The sequence below is a fragment of the Chiroxiphia lanceolata genome, chromosome 8 (genome assembly GCF_009829145.1).
Source record: "Chiroxiphia lanceolata isolate bChiLan1 chromosome 8, bChiLan1.pri, whole genome shotgun sequence".
Taxonomy (NCBI): Eukaryota; Metazoa; Chordata; class Aves; order Passeriformes; family Pipridae; genus Chiroxiphia; species Chiroxiphia lanceolata.
Genome location: NC_045644.1, coordinates 16,762,542 through 16,784,238, shown reverse-complemented (window position 1 = coordinate 16,784,238; position 21,697 = coordinate 16,762,542). Strand labels below are relative to the sequence as shown.

General features: G+C 34.9%; 1 protein-coding gene across 1 annotated transcript in view; it reads left to right on the top strand.

The window, feature by feature from the left end:
* The window catches only part of MYOF (myoferlin), a 66,679-nt gene that overhangs the window by 32,023 nt on the left and 12,959 nt on the right, over window positions 1–21,697 (top strand). Inside the window, 23 exon segments of the mRNA XM_032695180.1 lie at window positions 115–292; window positions 1,065–1,189; window positions 1,708–1,814; window positions 4,141–4,333; window positions 5,339–5,494; window positions 6,480–6,611; window positions 7,913–8,076; window positions 9,810–9,924; window positions 10,044–10,149; window positions 11,572–11,714; window positions 12,020–12,193; window positions 13,395–13,506; window positions 14,906–14,983; window positions 16,714–16,817; window positions 16,819–16,895; window positions 16,986–17,011; window positions 17,014–17,124; window positions 17,127–17,143; window positions 17,299–17,341; window positions 17,344–17,402; window positions 17,698–17,859; window positions 18,373–18,538; window positions 19,152–19,228. Of these exon segments, the coding sequence (XP_032551071.1) occupies window positions 115–292; window positions 1,065–1,189; window positions 1,708–1,814; window positions 4,141–4,333; window positions 5,339–5,494; window positions 6,480–6,611; window positions 7,913–8,076; window positions 9,810–9,924; window positions 10,044–10,149; window positions 11,572–11,714; window positions 12,020–12,193; window positions 13,395–13,506; window positions 14,906–14,983; window positions 16,714–16,817; window positions 16,819–16,895; window positions 16,986–17,011; window positions 17,014–17,124; window positions 17,127–17,143; window positions 17,299–17,341; window positions 17,344–17,402; window positions 17,698–17,859; window positions 18,373–18,538; window positions 19,152–19,228 (2,625 nt within the window).

Genomic DNA, 21,697 nt, shown 5'->3' with positions numbered 1-21,697 from the left:
TAGTAAAAATATTAAAGTTATTATTTCCATTAAGAAATTATTGCTATTCTTTTCTATAATCGTGGATCCTGTTTTGCAAATATTGAAATACAAGTAAAAAGATTGTTCTTGCAGAAATACCAGCGCAGACGGAAGTTCTGCTTGGCTGCTGTGTTTCATTCTGCTACCATGCTGCAAGACACTGGAGAGCCTATTCAGTTCGAAGTTAGCATTGGTAACTACGGCAATAAGTTTGATACCACCTGTAAACCTTTGGCATCGACAACCCAGTACAGTAGTGCTGTTTTTGATGGTAAGGATGCTGCCAGTACGGGGATGAAAGACTCTAAAATTTTGGTTTTGAGATGCTATTTTATAGCTTTGGAATGTCAGCCCTGACTGCACTGCACACTTACTGAAAATATGACAGAGTGTGTGGCTTTTCACAGCTTTTGAGATGAAGTTGCATTTATGGAATACATGCTGCAAAGCCTACAGGGGTTATTAATGAGATTTTGACAGAATTCAGTGAAATCTTTTGACCGTGTCCTAGATGTGCACAGGAAAATTTGCAAGGAAAAAAATCACGTTATTTTACAGGTATCTAGGAGTTAAATAGGGAAAACACCCTTTAAATATTCTGATTTAGAATAAAATAATAACTTGTTTTTAAGCCATGCATATTGCAGCCTAGAAAAAAACTCAGCCTAGCTAGATCACAGGAAAATATATTTTGCTATTATTTTTTTTTAATTAACTGCCAAGGGGAGTATTTCTTCCATTTGTATTAAAAGAAGTAATCAGACTTAATTTGGAAATAATTATTTGAATATTTCATTTCATATTAACAGATAATTTATTTTTTAAGAAATCTGTTGGATTTTGAAACAATTTGAAGTAAAAGTTTGCCATTCAACAAACACTACAGTGGCTTGAAAATAAAACAAATCCTTTGATGAATTTGGACTAGCTTGCATGTTCTTAATGATTTATAGTACATAAATGAAATAAATATAGCAACAATGTACAATATTATACTCCTGCCATAAATTCGAAATGTAACAAAACCAAATGTTTCACACCAGGTAATTATTATTACTACTTGCCATGGGCAAACACAAAGCCAGTTGTAACACTGACTTCGTTTTGGGAGGACATAAGTCATAGATTAGACGCCGTGAATGTACTCCTAAACATGGCTGAAAGACTGGTAAGACACTTAAAATCTTTCTTTTGCTGCTATGCTTTTCATGTTTACTTTTTTTTTTCATTTAGACATATAATCAAAAAGTGACATTTTGAGCAAATTATGGAACAGTTTTCTGACGCTTTAGCTCCTTTTTTCTGATTCAAAATTAAACATAGCTCAGTGTAACAAATGGCACTGTTAATCATAGGTCTGCATTTTGGCAAGGCTCAGTACACTCCTGATTGAATCTGTGGGGAATTCCCAGGGGAAGGAAGAGTCCTCGGTGTTAGTTAGTGGCATGTTAAATCTGTGGAACTGTTATTTGTTTTATAAGCTAGGTGCAATATCATATATTGTTACAGTGAGGAAGAACATCAGGTTAGTTCTGTTAAATATGAATCAAGTTTGAACATCTAAGTCTTTTTTTGATTTGGTCTTTACACAGAGAAATAAATAAGATCAAAGTCTTAAAAGTCCTATTGACCATGAACCACAATGGAAGTTTATAAGTGCAAATCCTTTTCTTTTAAATTCCTCAGCAATCCAACTTAGCCACCTTAAAATCAGGAATGCAGGCTAAAATTTCTGAAAACCAATTAGCTGAGATGTGGTTGAAGCTGATTGATGAACTTACAGAAGATATAAGGTAAAAGTACCCTTTTTATCTCTTATGTTATCATTCTGGGCCTGCTCAGAATGTTTGCTATTGCCTTTACTAAGTCAGAAAACAAATTCTAAGGACTATAAAACTGACTATCCCTATGAACTGACCTAAGAACTGGAATTCCAAAAATCTCTGAAAATAGTAAAACATCATGAATATTGCCAGTGGAGTAATCCATCTAGTTTTGTAATTCCCTGTTATCTCAGGATAGTTTTATTACTAACAGTGATAAAACAGTGTCTCTTGAAAAAAATCTAAAAATGGGAAATTAGGTCTCTCTGCTGTCTTTCTACCATTTTGCCTTCTTTAAAATTCCTCATGTACCTTTGATTTACCCATGTTTTAATGTTGTGTCTGAAACTGAAGATGGAAGAAATTCTATGATTTACTGGTAAACCCAGAACAAAAAGTCAAAAGCTGTGGAAGACTGAGGGCCATAAGGATTGTATTTTTGACTAAGTCTTTAGTCAATATGTTTGTATGTATGGAATTGTTCAGAGAAGGCAATAGGAGCCAGCCTTTAGGGTTTTGAAAGATAATATATTCTAAATAAAGAGGAAGGAATTGTATGAGAAAGAGATATTAACAGAATGAGATATTGAGATGGGGAGAGTAAACAAGTGGATGATGAAACAGCACAGGAAAAGGAAAGGAAAAAATGATGGAACAGTTATTGTCCATAAGAATAAATAACATGGAACATGAATGAAAGAACAAATTCATCAAGTTGTAGAGCCAATATAAAATTGAACAGAGGAAAAAGCAAACAGTGGAGGTCAATATATAATAGCAAAGAATTATATGATAGAAAGCTTATGTCAGTATTTACTAGCAAAAAATTATATGATAGAAAGCTTATGTCTAAATATAAACTAGTAACTTCATAGAATACCTGCTGTGATCTGGAAGACAGCAGGAAGAACTGAAATACTCTAGGAAAGCAAAATGTGAAGGGCAAACTGTTGTCACATGGAGCCATCTAGTGAGTGTGGGAACTTCAGGTCACTCATCAACCTGGCACATCTCTACACTGTTATTAATTCAGTCCATTATTTTATAAAATATCACTCAACAGTTATGGAACATTAGCACCTAGATATATCTCCCAGATGATCTTCCTGTTGTTCATGGGATACGATGGGTTTTTTCAGCTCATAAAACCTCTGTCAAAGACATAATTCCTTGTGTTGAATTCATAGAAGATTTTTTCTTCTTGTGCTAAAGTTTAAATGAGTTAGGAGTCTGAGAGAGTTTTCAGTGCACTACTTAAACCTAAAATGAGGTTACTTTCTGGAATTTCTGATCAGATACATTTGATTTATGTCTAAGTACTTGCACTCAGGGCAGATAGCACTTGCATTCAAATTAGTAGAACTAAGTGCAGTGGAAGGCACCATAGTCAGTATCAAGGTTTTACAGAATCAAAACCCTTAGAAGTGCATAGCATGTCATTAGAAGTAGGTCAAAGAAGAGTCAGTCTTTTCAAACTAGACAGTGTCTTCGAAAATTTTTACACTTTTTCTAAAGGATCATATTAAAGACCTCTTAGTGAACTCTGTTAAAGGGATACAGTCATTGGTCTTTGAAAAGCTGCCTTTTCCTCAAACCTCCTCCAACTCAAAAAAGCTAATTTCTCCTTGTTTTTACTGTGATGCTCTCAGACTCATGGTGTGATTTTTTTGGGGTTGTCCTGTGTGGACCGCAGACCCAATGATCCTTGTGGGTCCCTTCCAGCTCAGGATATTCTATGGTTCTATGACTTCTTGGTTCCATTGAGTAGTTACTCTGCCCTCTAGTGACTCAGAAGTTCTATGTCATGGATTTTTTTTAGAGTTCTTTGATGTTTTCATGCCAGAGGGTTAGATAAGTCTAGTCATAGACAAGAGCTGTATTTGTATATTGAGTTTCTGAGAATTTCCAATTTCCATTGAAGGAAAAAAACCTAATGTTGGTCTGAAGGCACTGATTTCGTTTTTGAGATGTACATTCTGAGACAATAATTTTTTTGTGTGAATATACAGGGAAATGGATTTTGCTTGATTTGGTTAGCAGTAATTACATTAAAGCATACACATCAAGCTGTTCTACCTTGGTGTTTGTATATTTAAGTACACCATTTCCCTTACTGTAAACACTTTGTCAGGTGGAAATCTCTGCAGAAATAAATGCTATAGCACTCTTTCTGTGACTTTTAATAGCAGGAAAAAGTGGCACTCAATCTCTTGCCTCTGTTTGCATGGCTGTATTCAGTGTGTGGCTAAATAAAATCCACTAAGGTTATTAACCATAATTAACATTCTCTTTTCAGTAAACCATTTCCCCTCATAGAAGGCAAATCTAATATTACAGTCCTTGACACTCAGATAGAAAAACTGCGACTCAAGTCTCTCAAGCAGATTGGAGAAGCAACAGCAAGGATGAGAAATGAAGCTACTGATGTGAAAGCCACTCTGACAGAAATTGAGGACTGGTTGGATAAATTACTGCAACTCAGTGAAGAGGTTAGTGCTACACAGTACTGGTGATTCAGTTAGTTTAGCAATACCTCTCTAACACAGATAGTTGTAAAGTTCACTGCTGCTTAAGCAGTATCCGCTCTCCTTAGGAAACTAATTTTATATGCTGTGAAAGCAAACATGTTCCCCTCTGTAATTAAGATTTATTTAAACATAATGTTCTTGTATGTTACCTGTCTTCACTGAGAATGCATGTTGGGTAATGAACACACTGTGATTTATGGAATAGACTCTATTCTGTTTAAAGTGATTGTATTTTGTCCTTTCCTTTCTTCCAGAATTGCAAGTCACATTGCTGGTTCAGGGACTGCAGGATATATGTTGTCTTTCCACAGCTTGTTAGCCATAGAAATCAACTTCTAACAGAGTTAAATCTCTTTGTTTCTGTGTTTTTTAAATTTTCAGCAACATTTCCTGGTTTCATCTCTGCTATCTCATAACTGGTTGTCACAACATTGTAGAAATTTTTGATTTGTTGCTTCTGCTCTGAAAAGATACTGATTTAAAAAAAAGAGCAGCTAGCATAAAAGATATACACAAACTGCAAAAAGATATTAGGTGGTTTATGTCTTCTGCTAAAAGTCTTGTGATGATATACCCTTAATATGGAAGCATCATAAGCACTTAAATAGGTAGCAAGTCAATAAGGTTCATTACCATTTGGGATCAGTCACTACAGTTGTCATAAGAGGATTGAGATATAAAATGTCTCTAGAAATATTTAGAAAATACATAAAAACTGTTTTTTTAATAGAACTTACTTACCTTCCAAAAATCTCAATGGTATCTTCTATGATTCTTTCAGAATTATGTCTTGCTTAGTAAAGCAATTTCCTCTATTTATAATAAATTCATGGCAATTGTTGATTCTCAGTGATAAATTCTTTGACATAAATCCTAATTTATGTTTCTGTTTTCTAAGCACTAGATTAGCTTAATGTTCTATTAATTATTATTCTTATCTTTCCTTTCCCCACAAATAACCTGCAGCCACAGAACAGTATGCCTGATGTAATCATATGGATGATCCGAGGGGAGAAAAGACTGGCCTATGCTCGTGTTCCTGCACACCAAGTGCTGTATTCCACAACGAGCCCTGAATCATCTGGTAAATATTGTGGAAAGACCCAAACAATCTTTTTAAAGGTACTTTTTTTTTTCTTCTTAAGAAATAATTAACTCCCTAAACTGAGATGCCCTCAGACATGAGCATGAAACGTGCAAACAAACTATGAAAAATGAGATATCTACACTCAGGACAGATTAAAAACCAACTGCATGTAACTTCTTCAAAATATCACAGAAATTGTAAATTCATCATAAGCCAGTTAGAACCAGATTGCCTTTGATCTCTGAGGCTTTTCTGAAAGAGCACAAACTTGTGACAGGACTTTTAAAGTGTTACTGTTGGTATTTCCGGGTTGGACATGCACGTAGACTTTCAGAGGGAATAATAAGTGTAAGTCAGAGAAGTTCCAAAAACGCATTCAAAGTTTTTGATGGTTTTCTACAAGTAATACAGAGCATGTCTACACCCAGCACTTATGTCTCTCTGAATTGAGTCTTACTCTTGAATAGGAATATCTCCATTTAAGTTTATATTATCTTCAATTGAAATAAACGTAACCTGAAAAAAAGCGATCTGACTGTAAAACAATAGCACTTAAAGAGTTTGTCAATGTAGCAATAGTTACACTGAATAATGCTTCAATGCAGACAAGCCTGTACCTTCATGGTTCTTTGCAAGCCCCCTTAGCATGCATTGATTCAGTGTGTAGTGAACCATCCCAACGAACCTCTGCCTTTCCAGAGTCTCCTGGCAAGACACTCAAACATCAACAATGAAGTTATTGTCAAAATCTTGTTAAATAAAACTTGGGAGAGAATATAGAGGAACAGGGATGACACTACTGTTACTATGTTTGGTTTTTACATGCCCTAGGCAGGTATTATTTAAAGAATGTTTCCTTCCTGGACTATTTATTACTGGCTTTTGAGAAAAAGCAGTACAGGAAGTGATAAATAAATCACGTTATTATTACTCATATCTCTATGTTATTGCATATGTTTTACTGAAATCTACAATACCTGCGTAACATAACAAAGAATAACATTTTTACTTGTGTGCCAGTACCCACAGGACAAGACGAAAGATGTCAAAATGCCTGCAGAGTTGCGAATTAACATTTGGCTTGGGCTCAGTGCAGTGGAAAAGAAGTTTAATAGCTTTGCAGAGGGAACATTCAGTGTTTTTGCTGAAATGGTATGTCCATCATTGCTCTCTTACTTTAAACTTGGACATGAATATTAGGAATTCAGTGCAATTGGAACTCTTTTGAATTTCTTTGCATTCTGGACAGAGAGGTAGAGTAGTATTTATTATAACGAAACAAGTAGACCCCATTCGAGGCAATTAATGATCAAGTCCATTGTACCTAGCAGACGAACTTCAACAGACCAGATTCTGAACTGGTTAATCAGGTATAAATCTGGTTAACTCCAGTGATTTCAAAGACATTTATTTTAGATTTTTGTCAGTGTAATTAAGATTGGGATCTAGACCATTATGTTTTGGCATGGGAATAACCCTTTTCTTTTAATTGCTTCTTCACTACTACAAATTATACTTGAATGCAAGTGGTTTTGCTTAATAATGGTTCTTTTGTAGCAGTGGAAAATTTACTGCTACAGGAAAACTGGTCAAAACCAGTAGATTTTGATGACAAAAAGCTATGTTATGATAACATTTCAAAGATAAGAGGTAAGAATAAAAATTATTGAAATAGTCCCGCAGCATATAATAGAGATTTTGAATGGTAATGGTAAGTGGCAGATGTCTGTTATATGTCACATCACCCAATGGTGCACATAATCCAATATCAGTAAAATAGCTAATGAAACAAGACATTTTTACAATGGTGTCACCATTGCAGTTATGCTTAAATATTTAGTAGTGCTGTAGTAAGTTGCTTGAAGCAATGGGTGTTCAAAGCCATTTTTTAAGTAGAGAGTTTAAGATACTATTGAATATCTCATTTTTTACTCTTCATACAGCAGTCCAACAATTTTACAGGAATAAGAGCAGAAAACTCAAGACCATCATAAATTACAAATAATCTCAGGAAGGGAAGTAGACTATATAAACTGGGCTAACAGAATCATGCCCCTGGTAGCTACTATGATAACACTTTTCTGTGTTACAAAATAAGATATTTTAAATAGGAGGAGATTTGAGATGGAAAAGAATGACAGAATCATGCATTTAAGGAACAGAAGGAACTTGTTTGAATAATATAACAATATTTTATTTAACAGAGCTTTAATTTTGAGGAAGCTTGAATGTGGTTGTAGAGAGGCAATAAATTGAGAAGATTTGCTTTACCAGGCAGCATAGAAGGAAATTAAAAAAAGAAATTAATGATGACATTGCAGAGTAATGGAGAAAGGGGTACTTAATTTCAGAGAAAGGAAATGTATAATAGAATGATTCATTTGTAAAATTTACAGAAATATTTGTTTATTATTCCTAAATGATAATTTGATTTTTACTTTCTTCCCACACAGTATGAAAATCAAGCTTTCCTTTTTGGAAAGTGGGGTACCTCAGGACTTGTTGGTCGCCACAAGTTTTCTGATGTCACAGGAAAAATCAAACTGAAAAAAGAGTACTTTTTACCCCCAAAGGGCTGGGAGTGGGAAGGAGAATGGATGATTGATCCTGAAAGAAGGTCAGATTTTTTTAATTCTATGTGGGCAGCAATAAAGACATTTGTAGTCTAGACTAAAAGCTCCTCTATATTTTCTTCACTGAGAAGGAGATTTTAAGTTGAACATTCTATGACAGAAAAAACCAGCTGATAGTCAAAGCTAGTTAATAACACTAAAATTAACATAACCTTTTTAAAAAAGTGAAATAAAACAGGCAACAGAAAGAATGCATCCATTTCCTAGAAACCAGCTTATGGTTTAGAGGTCCCCATGTCATGATGGCTATATTACTTATATTCTTTGGGTCTCAGTGCCTTATCTTTATAAAAGGGATAATAATAGTATTTCATACCTAGAAAGCTACTGTGAGGTTTATGTGTGTCTGTGTGAGATTCAGAGATCCTGCTGTGATTGTTTCAGACAAAACCCTTGGATTTCTGGGTCTTCCCTTGGTAGAAGCTTAACCCTGACACCCAGTATAAAGCTTCAATTCGTGTTGTAGCAACACCATTACAGCATTTGTGTAGTGGTTCACATACACTAGGTGGTTTTTTGTGTTTATTTCATTAAGTGTTGAGAAGTTCCATCATTCAACAACTGATGTAGGTAATTTCTCAAACTGACTCAAGGCAGGAGTTGTTTTCAGATTCTAAGGTTGTGATGCCATATGACAACTCCTCCCCTGGCAGACCAAATTCATGAGGTGTCAGTTCTCCGCCAGCTCTAACAGGGTCAGTCTTTCTCTGTCAAAGGTTTTAAACTCTGGAGTTGTGCCAGTTCAGCTGTGTTGCCACATTTTAAACCAGACTGGGTACATTATTTTTTTCATAAACAAAAAACAGCATGAGAAAGAGACTATTTTCTTCTTTCTTAAAAGAAAATATTCACCCCATTTTAAATTCTTGTGTTATGATAGTGAAAAAAATACAGAACTGTTGCTGTAGAATAACCATGCAGGAAAAATGTATGCTATTATTTGATTAATTTTAAAATTGTATCTGTCATAGGTATGAATGGATGGAGTTTTTTTCATATTAAATTAATAACTTTTATTTCAGTGAATAATCTGACATGAAGAAAAGCAATAACATGGAGATACTTTCTCAGATAATGGAAAATGCCCTCCTGTTGAAATACATGGTTTTGCCATCTGCTTTTACTGGGAGATCTGCCTGGCTGTATTTGGCCAGCAAATGGCACTGTAGAACACACTTCAGCGCGTTCTGAACTGCAGTGAAGCACTGAGGGAAAGCAAAAGGCTTTTGATTGATTTACTGTTCCCTCATTTCTTTTATTTGCAAATTAGAAAATACTAGCCAACTGATTGCTTGCCTTGTCAAGAGCATAAAGGGAAACAAATCTAAGTACATTGTCAAATTTTGGTGCATGCATAGATGCACGCACCTTAGAGACACGTGTAACTGCCATACACGATCTGGGGTTTCCTACATTTAAATATATGTTGTTTTTTCTTTTTTCAAGAGGACGTATTAAAAGCAGATCCTGAATAACGCAGCAGTTAAAATAATCATGCCTAGTCACTCATATTTATGGGTAATGTTCCTCTTATTGCTTACTACTACTGCGGTTGCTTCAGTTTAAGAAAGACGTTCTAAGGAAATAAGTGTCCCTCATATAGATGGAAATCCAGAATACCACCGTGTGTGCATGTTCTGTGCTTTGTTTCTATATGTTTCTCTGTAGTGAACTAAAATATTTTTGATTTATTATTATATTTGTTTTGGATGTGCAGTTTGCTGACTGAAGCTGATGCTGGTCATACTGAGTTTACTGACGAGGTATATGAAAATGAGAGTCGCTATCCTGGAGGGGAATGGAAAGCATCTGAAGAGAGTTACACAGATGTGGTGAGACTTAAAGTTTTCACTGGATAAATAAGGGTTTAAGAGAAGGAGTTCTATATTTTGCTACACAGTGTATTTGCTCTATTAATGCACAGAACTGTTATGTTTTCCCTACATAAAAGAACGGAGAAAAAATTCCACCCCCACGTGAGTTCACATGTCCTCTGGGATGGATGTGGGAAGATGATGCTTGGAAATCTGATCTAAATCGAGCAGTGGATGAGCATGGTAAGATTTACTGTTTATTTGCTGATTATCAGGAAAATCTGTTGTTGATACTGAAGGATGATGTACATCAAGACTGTGGCAATATCCTGGGTGTGACAGTGGTTGCCCTGTGGAAAAGTATCAAGGAAATATTTGGATAACAGTTGCTTAAGGAATCAGACTAAATGACCTTGAGAAAGTGTTCACTGTCTACATCTGTTTCTATTTCCATTTTAATCACTGTTCCATCAAACTCACCATTCTCATTGAGTCTTTTTTAGATCAAAAGCTATTTTGTACAAGATACATAATAAATGCATTTATAAGTGCTTACTAGAGAATCTCATAGTCGAAGAAGCTGTATGTTAGTCTTAAGTACAGCAGCAGATGACAATATTGAGCCAAAAACTTTGACAACTTAAAAAAACGAAGGTTAATGCAAACAACAGTCTATTAACGTGAGAGGTTTCATATGGGAAAGCTGTGTGTATAAACAACGGGCTTGGAAATAGAATCCACTCTTTTTTAAAATAAGTTTCCAGAACATTTTTTGCAAGTCCGGTCTTAATGCAGTCCAGTGGTTACAATTGGACCTATAAGACACGGATAAGTAGCAGTAACTGAGGTTCTTTAAGAGAAGTCCAAAACTTGAGACAGTATTTACAGGAGATTGGTTTGGTGGTTTGAAAATGAATAATGAAAACAAAAGGGAAGATCTTTGGAGATTCTGGAAAGCCCAGAATTTTGCAAAACCATAATGAATTTTTATTTGTTTTAAAACAGCTGAAAACTCTCAAATAGTTGCTGCTTTTAAATATATGTGAAATAGCTAGCTATTAGGATAAAAAAAATCTTTTCTTTATCTTAGCGTATTGATATCTGTCTTAACCAGAACCTCTGTTAGGAGTCTGCATTAACTTTTTAATGTGATGACTTTAAATTAAAGTCTGAGTCCTAAATATTTGGCAAATGAATTATAATACATAGTCAAAATACCAATTCTTAAAGTTTTATGATCGGAGTTCATATAGTTGGTGTTCCTTTAAATGCCAATCTGCTGGAGTTACAAGAGTGCACAGAACATTCAACTCTTATTTAAAGTTAAAGATGAGTTTTTCCTGTGGTGAAGTATGAAAATGTGATATCAACATTTGAAAAAAAAACAAGAATGAGAAGAAAAGAACTTGAAATATATTGTATCTGGTTTAATATTGAGATTTTTATTGTCACATATATTAGCATCATTAAAATGTCATCAGTTGCCCCCTGGCTATTGGACATTTAGGTTCTACAATGCTGAATAGTCTTATGTGATAAAGCTTCATCCTTTACAGTCTGGTACAGACTGTACCTTTAGGTACAGTCACTCTGCTTCCCATGATTTTCTTCTTTGTATCTTGCTTCTATTTCTGAAAATATACCAACTAATCAATTCTGTTTTAGGATGGGAATATGGAATTACTATTCCTCCAGACACTAAGCCCAAGTCATGGGTTGCTGCAGAAAAAATGTACCACACACATCGACGACGAAGATTGGTGCGGAGACGTAGGAGGGATTTACCTGAAGCAGTAACAGCAGGGAGGGTAAGCAAAAGAGAGATCCAGTCAGGGACTTGCACATTGTAACAGGTTGAGTTTCCTTTTTTTAAAAAAAAAAAATCTGCATGAATTTCTCATTTCCTGAGTAAAGAAAAAATGTAATACGAAACAAAAAAAAAAATCTAGAACAACCTTTTATTTTTTTCATTATATTCCTTTTCTTTATCTTTTTGTAAATTGATGTTACTAGCTTTGGTTTATAAGGGGAATTTTAGGCCTGCCAGAGCAAGTGCTGCTTTTTTCATTACAGTCATACAACATTGTGGATAACAAGAATTTGTGTCCTCTAGGGAATGTCATCATATGAAGATCAAGAAGGATGGGAATATGCTTCCTTGATTGGCTGGAAATTTCACTGGAAACAACGCAGTTCTGATACTTTCCGTCGAAGACGATGGAGACGAAAAATGGCTCCCTCAGAGACACACGGTGCTGCAGCTATCTTTAAACTTGAAGGTGCTTTGGTAAGGATAGAGTATCAAAAAAGTCTTTCAAAGGTCAAACTGTTAATTCACGGTAAATAAACAAGTATATCAGTCATTCTTAAATTGTTAGACTGATACGTAACTAAGAAACTAATACAGTTTATATTGTTTAAATTATTTAAAGTCTGAAAGAGACCATGAAAGTTGGAGTAGAGACTCTTGTATTAGTATTTTTTTATATTTTCTATTGCATAGAAAATATTAGATATTATATATAATTTATATATTTTATATATACTTTGATTGTATTTATTACTTTCTTTTTCAATTTATTTTTTTTACTGCATTACATGAGATTTAGAGCAAAAGGCCAAATTACTAAATAAGCCTTCTTTAAGTAAAAACAAGTAAAGTGAAAAGGTAGCTCAAGATTTTCAGGGACATAATTTAGATATATTAACATCAGCACAACAAAGAACCGGCACTGAAACAGCTGTCCCTGATTAGTATTTGCATGTATAAACAACCAAACACAAGAAAGGAGAGCAAGTGTTGGAGGAGCCAGAATGTCATAGGTCACAAATAGATGACCAGAAAGTAATTATTCCTCACGTTTTCAGGTTACAAAACTTCACAGATAAGCTCTATTTACCAAAATACAAATTGTAGCAAATCGTGTGAGAAGGCTACTTCGTTTTTATAAAATATATAGGACTTCTGAGTCTGATTGTATAGCATTAACAACAGTTTGCACTTTTTTCTTGGTTTGTTTCTCTTTTTTACATCAAATGATGACCAAGGATTCGCTGGGAGCATTCTCTTTTTTCACTTAATTTGGTTTCACAGAGTTTAATAATTCCTATATCAGTTTTGCTTATGACTGTACTTCTGGCTATTGCTTGGATAAAGCCTTAGAGCAGTTCTCTGCACAGTGCAGTGCAGGACACCTGCAACCTGTCCTTCAATCTGAGCTGAGAGGTAGCTAGGGTAACTCGAGAAATAAGGCGTCCTGGAAGTAAGATGAAATGGTGGGATACGATTTCTGCACAGCTTCAATGGCAACAGGAAGTGACCTCTGGACATGAGTAAACATCTTAAAGTACATTTACTCACAGAAGTAAATTTCTCCTTGCCCTGGAGGAGAGACTGAAACCCGTAAATTCACACACAGAGTCCCCTTTTCTCAGATTCCTTCTATGTTTGTAAATACTCAATAGCTTTTTTCTATATATAACTTCAGGGAGCAGACACCAGTGTTGATGATGGAGAAGGAAAGAGTTCTGACAAAACCAAAGACTCAGCTACAAAGGTGTTTGGTGCCAATACACCTCTTGTTTCCTGCCACTTTGACAGTAGGTTCTTTAACAATTCCTTTCTTAAAAATCATATCTGTTTCTCCCCAGTTTCATAATGCTTTATGTTTTGCATCTAGCTTTATATACCTTCTGTTAAAATGACTATCAGATCCCTGATTGGGCCCTAATTAGGTTATTAATATAAAAATTACAGTTAGTCATTTTGATGTTTTAGTTCACTGTCACACAGCCATTTTTAAAACCTGTATGGGACAGGAATTCTAAAGCTAACTATTGCAGCACCTGAATTTATGCTGTCTTAAATGATGCATCTTTAGCATTGGGGTCCCTCCATGACAATGCAGGGAGCTAGTGCAGCAGAGACGATGTATATACAGTCAGTTTTTTGTTGTTTTAGCTCACTTAACCAGCTCAGTGCAGGGTCAGACAATGCCTGACCCAGAGGAAGCAGTACCATGTAGTTGAGTTGGCAAAGTGAACAAAACTGTAACTTTGCCAACCTGGATTGGTTTTAAATGCCTTGTAATCACTGTAATGTGATTCACAAAAGCAGGGACACTGAGATGGGAACCACCAGTGCTAGTTAACAGGAATAGAGGCCAATCTTGAAATTTAAAATCCTTTTTGAGGAGCTCTGACTGGAACACTTGTCTTTCTTGGGACTCTGCAGAACTTGATTTCCCTGCTGGGAATGGGTGCCTAAATCTTAAATCTTTTAGAACCTGAGGAAAATTATTGCAGTTTCTTTTTAATAAAGACCACAGTTGGAGGAAAATGACACCTTCTCCTGCCAGAGTTCAGAGGTTTCAGCTCAATGAGGCTATGAGTGGCTCAGATTTTTTCAAGGGCTGAAACGGTTAGAGGTGATATCTTTTAAAGAAAGGCTGTAGTGACTGCACCACATGCTGTCCTGGGTTTGGGAAAGTCTCACATCTTCTTTTAAAGTTATTCCACCTTACCTGCAGTGTTTTGGTTTTTTTTTTTTTTTTAATCTTTTAGTTCAAGAGACACAGTTGCAATTGGGATAATTTTCTAGAGCGAAGAGCTAAAAATGCGAAACACTCAGGTCCCCGGAAGTACTGTAGTGAATATTTAAATTAAGCACAGGAATGCCCACTTATTGATTCTCTTTGGATGAGCTAGATTGTCATGCTCTTTCAAACAGGAGTTTTTGAATACAAGGATTTTTAGATGATCATATGGCAAAAAAAGCCCAAATAGCATTAGTGGGCTTTTTCATTTCTGCTTTGTGTTGGAACAAATGTTCTCAGGTGCTAACTCATTGGTATTAATATACCTGTCACAAGAAAACCAAAAATGTTACTACAGTTCTTGTGTTAAAATGTGTAAGGCATTTGACTAAACTCAAAATATCTTCATTACAGAAATGGAGCCTGTATAATGCACTTGAACTGTTTTTATTTATTTGATACAGGAGTATATACTTACCACCTTCGCTGTTACGTCTACCAGGCAAGAAACCTCATGGCTTTAGACAAAGACAGTTTTTCAGGTATGGAAAAATCCTTTTACCATGAACCAGTAACTTGATTTAGCTGTAGAACATCATAAGGTTTGTGTGTAGGTCCCAGCTACTAAAACTGCACTGTAAAGAAAGTCTCAGCTTTGTTAGGTATGATCTCAGATTGGTTAGTACTGCCCCAGAAGCAACGAAAAATGCAGTGTTCTATGTGTGCAGTACCTGTTGCTCCAATGAATACTCCGTAAGGGAATGGGATTTCAAATAAGGTCTGAATTTCCCATGACCAGTCCCTTCCTCTTGCCTTAGTTTCTTCTTCTAACCAAAGTCTACATGCAGTTTTTTTGTGCAGGAAGCTTGCACAAAAGCAAGGATGAAGAAAGCTGGATGGTTGTCACATCACCAACTACCTCTCAGTGTTCAGTTTTTTTTATATTAATTCATTATGGAGATGAACTTGTAGAAGAACTACACTGTGCCTTACTAAAAAGCATGGCTTTTTTTCATTTATAAATGTGTACTGCTTGCCTTTTTATTTCCAGCTCTTAGGTATTCCAACGGTATTGTATCCATTTGACATCTTTGTGTCAGGCTAATACCCAGATTTATCAAAGATTCAATTTTTGCAAATTAAAATTAAAATTTCACTGTGAAGTTGGAGAGCAAATTGAATTTAGATTCTGTAAGAATAAAACTTACACTTCCTTTAAGGAAGTTCAGCAAAAGATAAAGCTGAAAGTAATTTTCTTTCCCCATTATCCTCCATTTGCATCCTTTTCTCCCTGTTTTAAGTAATACTTGAGTAATGTAATGCATTTGTTACAGAAGATATAGCACTATACATATTTCAGTGCTATTTCTGAAATGAGAAAGGTTCATACAACTGCCTGGTGTATTTGGTCTTACTTCACTATGCAGCACTTAAAAGCAATACACACAATAATAAATGCCTCTAATTTGCATATGTGTAATTCAGGACAGGCACCTCATATGCAGTCATACATAAACTAGCTCATCTACATTTTATTTTCCCCTAAAATTAGCTTGAAGAGTTAGCCAAAATTTTGAAAACTCTGATCAGGTACCTAGTCAGAAGCTATTGAAACTGACCTAAAGATAACCTTTAAAATTGCCTTGAATCCTTAGTAATTGCAATTTATACAGGAAACATCAATGACCATCATCAGATACCTTCTGCAGAGCTCTTGTTGATTTAAAGACCTGCCAAACACTGGGCCTAGACCACTTTAATCATTCAGCTGTTTCACAAGAAGAGATTGCTATAAATAAGCATGTTGAAACCAAGATTGATCTGAGCTATATAGCCTGGGAGAATTTGTTGTTTGGCAACTATTCAGAACTAGAATTATTTCTTTGTATTATTTATGAGGCTGTATATCAATGGAGATAACAAAAAAGAGTTTCTACAGACAAGATTTAAGAGGAGATTAGTATAGACAATGTTTCATTTTAGTTTTCAGGTTCTCTTTCTGATTTACAAAATATTTTATCATTTTCATTTATTACTCTTAATCAAGACTTGTATAAAGGAAGCGATTGAGTAGTCAAATGGAAATTGCTCTATTAAATGCAAATTACATATATGTGTTTGTTTTTGTTTTAAACAGAATGGCTTAGAGCTGGTAACAACACAAAAAAAGAACATACTGTATTTGATTAAAATTGTGATTGTGTGCTTTATGACTTGATGGGGTTTTGTTTGTCTGTAACTCTGTGCTTTTAATCTTTGTATGATATTCCAGATCCGTATGCTCACGTTTCTTTCCTCCATCAAAGCAAAACAACTGAGATCATTCATTCAACTCTAAATCCTACATGGGACCAAACTCTCATATTTAATGAAATTGGAGATCTACGGGGACCCACAGACAGTAGCTCAAAACCCACCTAAAGTTGTTATTGAACTTTTTGACAGTGACCAAGTGTAGGTGAAATCCTTTTACACAAATTGCTTTATTATTTATTTATATTGGTTGAGAATACATTAATGGCTGTGATTGCTATTTTTGGTTGCAGGTAAAGATGAATTCCTTGGAAGAAGTGTTGTTCCCCCATGGTCAAGTTAATCCCAGAAGAGGACATCACACCAAAACTACTCTGGTATCCTGTAACAATAATGGCAAAGCTAGTGGAGGACATTCTTTTTGCTGCAGAACTATTTTGAGAGACAAGGTATATGTTTCTTTTTTGTGTGTGTATGTGTGATATAATATAGACATTATATATCCTTTCAAAGTGAGAGAATATGTGAAGAACTATCTTAATACTTGCAAGGCATTTCATCTAAGGAAGATGAGAAAACTTATACCGTGTTTATGTCTTAAGAGGGTGGTGCCAACCTTCCAATTCTTCCATCACAAAGAGCACCAAAGCTTACATGGTACCTCAAGGAATCAGACCAGTAGTTCAACTCACTGCTGTTGAGGGTATGGCTTACTCTTAAACTAACTGAATACAAGTACAATCATCTCATCCTCTAGGCAGTAAAGTTTGCATTTGCTTAAAGAAAACTTAAAAAAATCATAGTGAGAAATATGGGGGATTCTCTTCTTAAGTGTGTTTGGGAATTTCACTGTTTCCATTAACTTTCCTAGAACTAGAACCTTGAAATATTTTGCCAGTCAGATTTTATTTAAAGACTTTATTTCTTTCTTCCTACTTTTGAGTATCATATTAAGCATATTCATATCTCTTCCACTTTTGCTTGTACGGATTTTATTTTACAGATTCTGGCTTGGGGGTTGCGAAACATGAAAAACTACCAACTGGCACCTGTTATGTCTCCGAGTCTCATTGTGGAATGTGGGGGTGAAATGGTGGAATCTGTGGTGATCAAAAACCTCAAAAAGACACCGAATTTTCCATCTTCTGTTCTCTTCATGAAAGTTGTACGTTACAAAAAACCAGCTGCATATAGCAAAATAAGTTATTCATAGTTTTAAAGGTCAAGGATTTGTTCTGAATAGAAGAACTCAAACATATGCTTTTGACTTACTATAAGCAATTTATGAGCCTGAAAATTCTAATAAAGATCATGTAAATGTGTCTGTACAGTCATTGATAAGTGTACAATTTTATATGCACAATCCAGTGCAGTATATATATTTTTTTATTTGAAAAGGCATTAATTTACCTGTAGATATGTGGCTACTTTCCTACTGCTATGATGGGATCTGTGCAAGAGTCTAGAAAATTCAAGACTTGGGGCAATTAAAATTGTTCTTACTGATTTTTATTAATTCATAATATAAGGTTAGAAGTTTTGATTCACCATAAAGCCATAGAACATAGTAGTTCAATATGAAATAAATGAAGCAACAACTCTGATTTAGGGGGGAAATCTTTATTCTTTGGTTTTCTTCTGTTTGCATTATAAAAAAACTCTAACCTTTTATTTTTAGCTTTTGCCAAAAGAGGAGTTATACAGTCCATCTCTTGTTATTAAAGTAATAGACCACAGACCATTTGGACGGAAGCCCATCGTGGGACAATGTACTATTGATTTACTGGAAAGCTTTCGCTGTGACCCCTACACCACTAAAGAGGACATTGCACCACAACTGAAAGGTAGAAAGCTGGAAAATAAGAAGTTCTACTTTCTTATGTGATGCTAGAATTACCTACCTTCAGTGTTTACTCTGTATGCTGTAGTGATGAATAGCTACCTCATGTTGTGTAGTTATTTGGAGATAATGCTCTCTGAAAGAAAGAAACTCTAAAACAGAGTATTAGGGCAATATTCTGTGGAGTGTTAGAGAACATTATGCAAAGGCAAGTCCAGTCTTATGCTTGATGTGCTAGTTCCCAGAAGTTCCTCTTTCGTGTCAACTTAGAATTTAACTACCTGCAGATTACCCCGGCAATGGTATCAAAGTAACAACCCAGGATTCCAGCAAGAATGCTCTGAATACAATCCTGACATTTTCCTCTATATTTTTTCCAAGTTTGACTCTTTTTTAAAAAGTCTGTATATTTGAGAAATGTTTGCATGTCCTGCACAAAAATATATTGTGGCTTTTTAGCAAAAAATGGCAACTAATCGCTTTCTTTAGAGTATCAAACATATAACAAATTAATTGTTTACATCTTCTGTGACTGTTTGGATTTCAAATCTGATGCAACTGTTTAGTAAGATATTTTTCCAACACCATATTGCCTTAATAAAACCTTTGGCTTACAGTTAGTCTGCTCTCTGCTGCACCTCGCCAGGATACAGTAATTGATATGGAAGACACACAGCCACTGCTAACAGCTCAGGTAATCTTTGAAATTTGATGCTTTACTTTATTCTTCAGATCTGTGATTTCTGAGAAACTATCTAGACAGCAAAACTGTCAGAAACATATGCAACCTTCTAGAAAGCCAGATGGAACAAAGGCACTTTGTGACAGAAAAGCAAAGGAAATATGTTCATCATTGTAACCTTTGTTTCATATAGTAAACATCAAACTACAGCATTTTTGTGCTTGGTAGGTTCACCCAGTGGTTTAAGAATTAATTCACTTGTTCAATAGCTACTGAAAGCACATGATAGAACACTAGCAGTTGCCCACTGATGGTGGTTGGAGCAGCCTAATCTGGCACAGACTGAGCAGTTCTAGATAAAGGAGTTAGAAGTAGGTGTGTTTTGGTGGGTGCAGACCTTCAGCTGTTCATTTTGTCACAGCCATGGCTTTGTCTCTCTTACCTTGAAGTCATCCAAACCCAATACCACTGAAACAGTTTTATCTGCACTAACACTTCTTTCCTTTTCTGTTGTGCCTTGTGAATATCTTTACTGCTTTGATTCTTTCGGGACCACCACAATACAGTTTTACTTGCCAGGTAAAAAATAATTTAGCTTGCAGAATTTTACTCTTCAGTTGAAACATTAGTGAAACCAAATTCCTGACAGTGCATTTTCAAGGAAAATTTTTCAATTCTCTTAGGAATGTAAAATGTTTCCCTTACCTAGAAGATGTTTTCATTAATTTCTGATTGGCCTGTTTTGTTAAAGGAAGCACAGAGGTTATGTCCTTTTATATATAGTAATTTTGCAGGCTCTTAATCCACAATTTTGACTTTGAAAATGCAGAAAATTTTACTTTGCTGCAGAGGTCCCAAAGTAAATACTGCTGAATTTAGATTTTTCAACTCTCACTCTTATTTGAGTATATTAATGATTGCATTGTTCTTTCTTCATTTCTTCTTCTGTATCCTAAAGTCATGATATTCAGACTAATTTAAGTATATCATAGACCATGGTCTTGTGTTTCTTGTCATCATACATGTAAATTGTCCTTAATATTTAACTTAGAACACTCTCTAACTTTCGTCTGAAATAGGTTTTCTCTTCTAATATAAGTGCAGAGAATTATTATTTCCTTTAAAATTTTTAAGAAGAAATATTACAAAATAAAGAAGATTTAGCTCTTCAAAGACACTGGCAAAATTGATTGTATTTATGTAGTTTCAACTATAAAGGGAAAATTTCAAATTTATGTAAGGAGAAGCACAATTTCTTTTAGTTTGACATCACCCAAGCCAAATACAATTCTGGATACAGTGATAGCATCCATATTAGAGGAAATGAAAAACAATTGAAAATAAGTACAACTGTGGGAAGTATGAATGCTATGCAGACAATACTTTGAGGACACCAAAATTTCATCAATTACATTCCAATTTCCAGTGTTTAAGCAGTATGTCAACAGCACTCAGCAAAATGGCTTCTCCAACAACAGTGCATGTATGTATGTACCGAGCTAATGCATGCAGGTGACCAGAATATTAATGTGGTGGGGTCATGAGGGTGTACATCTCTTGGCAGTTCTGCCATAGATTTTGGAGGAGATGATGCTTGTAAGTCTGGTGTGATTAGTTATGGATATTGAGGTATCCTTGTTCTGAAAATCTTACTATGCATATAAGATATATGAACTACTAAAAACCTATTTTGTGTTTCAGCTTACTTGGAATCTGTGTGGTAAAAGCGTGAAACACAACAGGAATTACTTAACCACACTATTAATATTTAAAACTTGTCTAGAAGTCTACTTTGTGGAAAATAAAATAACTTTATGATAAGTAAAATTCTAACTTTAAACTTTCTAGGCATCCACTGCATCATAGACATTTTTTTCCATAATTCCAAATTGTTCGAAAAGCTAATAGTTCAATGTTCATGTCCTGAAAACATCATGTGTGACAATCTACACTAAAGTCACTGGATACATTTTAAAAAGGACAGTACCCGTCACATTGTTTTTATCATGTGAATATCTCACTCCAAAATCTCTAATTATCCTATGGCATTTTATTCTGTGTTTTGGCATTCTGTAAGCACATCCTGCTTACAACTTTCAGTAAGAATAATATCCAAAGCTTGAAGATTATTTTTGCTTTGGGAATTTTTAAAGAAAGTTTTAAAAGCTTTATTTTTTCCTTAATTTCTTTTTTCCAAAACTACCAAGTGCATTATTTGAAGAGACATTTGAAGGTATATCAAGGCAAAAAAAACCCCCCAAACCCAAAACATATACTCTAATTTAAATTCTTCCAAAATTATGCTCCAAAATTATGAAAGATTAAGACTTCTACACAGTAGAAAAAGGCTTTAACTTAGGAGTTTAAATTATTATTGCATATTATGCAAGTTTTCCTTCACATTGTCAACATTACCAACCATTGTTTAAACAAAGTGAAACTTAAATACGGCAAGTATTCAAAATTATCTGATGAATTCTT